The sequence below is a fragment of the Acanthisitta chloris genome, unplaced genomic scaffold (genome assembly GCF_000695815.1).
Source record: "Acanthisitta chloris isolate BGI_N310 unplaced genomic scaffold, ASM69581v1 scaffold10838, whole genome shotgun sequence".
In the NCBI taxonomy this organism is placed as follows: domain Eukaryota; kingdom Metazoa; phylum Chordata; class Aves; order Passeriformes; family Acanthisittidae; genus Acanthisitta; species Acanthisitta chloris.
Genome location: NW_008686814.1, coordinates 10,150 through 12,512, shown reverse-complemented (window position 1 = coordinate 12,512; position 2,363 = coordinate 10,150). Strand labels below are relative to the sequence as shown.

Below are 2,363 nucleotides of genomic sequence, written 5' to 3'. Positions count from 1 at the left end.
CTGTTTCTAGGAAAGGTGCCACAAAGGCGAGTGCCTGTGACTTACCTTGATGATGATGTGGGCTCAGTGATCTGTCTCTGCATGCGTGCATGTCTGATCAGATGCTCTTTCAGTGCGTTCTGGACCTCTGCTGGTATATCAGGTGAAGTGTGGCTAATTTTCAGTGCAGCTTCAAGTACCTTTGTTGTAGGTTTCCCATTTTCTTTAACTTCCTTTTTCTCACCGGTCTCAAAAACCTCCGTAGGAGCACTGGAATTGCTCTGAGGAACATTACTGGCATTGGAAGTGAGAGGTTTGCTCCTCCAGCAGGGCCAACACAACTTCCAAAAGACAAAGAGCGACACTACCAGCAAGGCGAGCCCACAGAAGCTGACGACTACTGCTAATAGACTGACTGAGATGTCTGCAAGGAATTAGAAACAAAGATCATCATGACAGACAAACATGGAGAGAAAAGAAAAATCATAAATTATACATGCAAGGAGATAGAAGCATTTTGTTAGTCATTTTTGTATAGAGCTTTGAAGTCCTATTCAATGTTACGGGTTTTGGAGTTTGGTTTTGTTATGCTTTTAAAATTCTTGTTATATATATTTAAGCCTGTACCTTTAAAATTTTATTATTTTCTAATCTATGTTTCACAAACAGTCTACTAAGTGTTGTTCAGGCCAAGGACCAATATCTGTACCACTAGGCACTCAGTCATACTTCTCAGGAATGGACTACCCAAATGGTTTCAAAAACTCCTAGCCATTGTCATCAAGGGATTTAGAGATCAGTAGGTGAGAGAAATATTGACCAGGGCTAACACAAAATTATTATAATCAAACAACAAAACTCCTACCTAATATTTAAAGCAAACACATGAGATTTTTGTTCCCTGAGAGAGGTTTCCAAATTTAATGATAAGCATGTATACATATAGCCTTCTGCTTATAAGTAATGTACACATCCCTTTGCCTGCTCACTTCAGGTAGAGGACAGACAGCTCCTGAAAACATCAACAACTTCTAATTTCAGCGAGAGGTTATGGATGGTGAATCCTTTGGAACACATATTTAGAACATCAAAAACACATCTTGATGAAAACGTTAAACCACAGTCAACTTTTTCTATCAGTGCACATAAAGATAGATCAGTTCTAAAATGCCAGGCTGACACACAAATTTCTTCAGGGCTTGCTAAACTTTTGACTCTGTGTGCTAATTGCTTCAGAAGTAAGTTAAAACCTAACGTTTAAGTGGTGTGAATATGGACAAGATACAGTCTGTCATATATAAGAAATTTATAGGTTTAAATCCCAAGCTCTGGACCAAGACTGTGTTAGACCAAGACAGCACATATGCATTGGTATCTAAAATTCTGCTATGAAAATGCAGTTGGCTTCAGAGGAAACTATTCAAGGCCCTGAGTTGGACAGAGATCATACTGTATGCTTAGCTACCCCTTCGGCCCTGTATTTGCCTTTTTCTGCCACAATATCCAATAGTCCAGCCAAAGATAGGAGTACAGATTTCATCCCCATGAAGTTCCCTGAACACATTTGTATTTTAGGAGACAGTGGATGACCTGGACTGCCAGTTGAGACCTAATTAGAAGTTTTATTCTATGTGGCATGCTTCAGTTTGATTTTCCCACTATCATGTAATATTATAACTAAAAAATCCCTCTCCTTTTCAAAAGAGCTCTTTGTAAGCTCTTCACTAAACCCTGCTTAAACACCCCTCAAGTAGTGGCTGCTTCTTGTTACAAGTTTTGACAGTTTAAGAGCTAATACTTTGTATCCATAACTCCAGGCTACAGGCTACTAAACTGAATCACTGGAAAAATGTAAAGACAGTTTGAGCATATTTTTTCTAGATTTTCACAGGAAGAAAAAGGAATATATTAGCCCCATGGAATGGCATGTATCTCACTGGTCCCTTTGAGAGTGAAGATAGGAAGATGAGTAGAAAGATGAAGGATAGAAAGACAAAGTAGAAAATTTGGGAATGCTTTCTTTATTAATATATAATATTCAAATACATCTCTCAGTAACAAACACTGAACTTAAAGCTCATTCATCATCACAATGCATGAGAAAAGCAAAAACATATAGAAAATACCATAGTCTGGAGATTTGAAAGACAGGGTGCTGCTCAACCTTACTTCACATATGTCCTAGCCAGTATCATGGGGAAGTTGGCAGATGTGCTTCCAGATTTACAGTTTGTCACAAGCTGCTGCCTTGCCCTGAACAGAAGTTTGTCTCCTTGACCATTTCATGCCAGACCTGAGAAAGATGCTCTCCTTTTCTGCCTGTAAGTATGTGTCAAAACATATCCCTTGGAATATGCATGTCAGCTTAGTGAGAAATTCATATG

General features: G+C 38.8%; 1 protein-coding gene across 1 annotated transcript in view; it reads right to left on the bottom strand.

Annotated features, from left to right (window-relative positions):
- Positions 1-403, bottom strand: part of SYT10 (synaptotagmin X) — a gene marked incomplete at its 5' end in the record, with an annotated part of 21,768 nt that extends 21,365 nt beyond the window's left edge. Inside the window, one exon of the mRNA XM_009080349.1 lies at positions 46-403. Within this exon, the coding sequence (XP_009078597.1) occupies positions 46-403 (358 nt within the window). The remainder of the gene's footprint in view (positions 1-45) is intronic.
- Between the last annotated feature and the right edge of the window lie 1,960 nt (positions 404-2,363).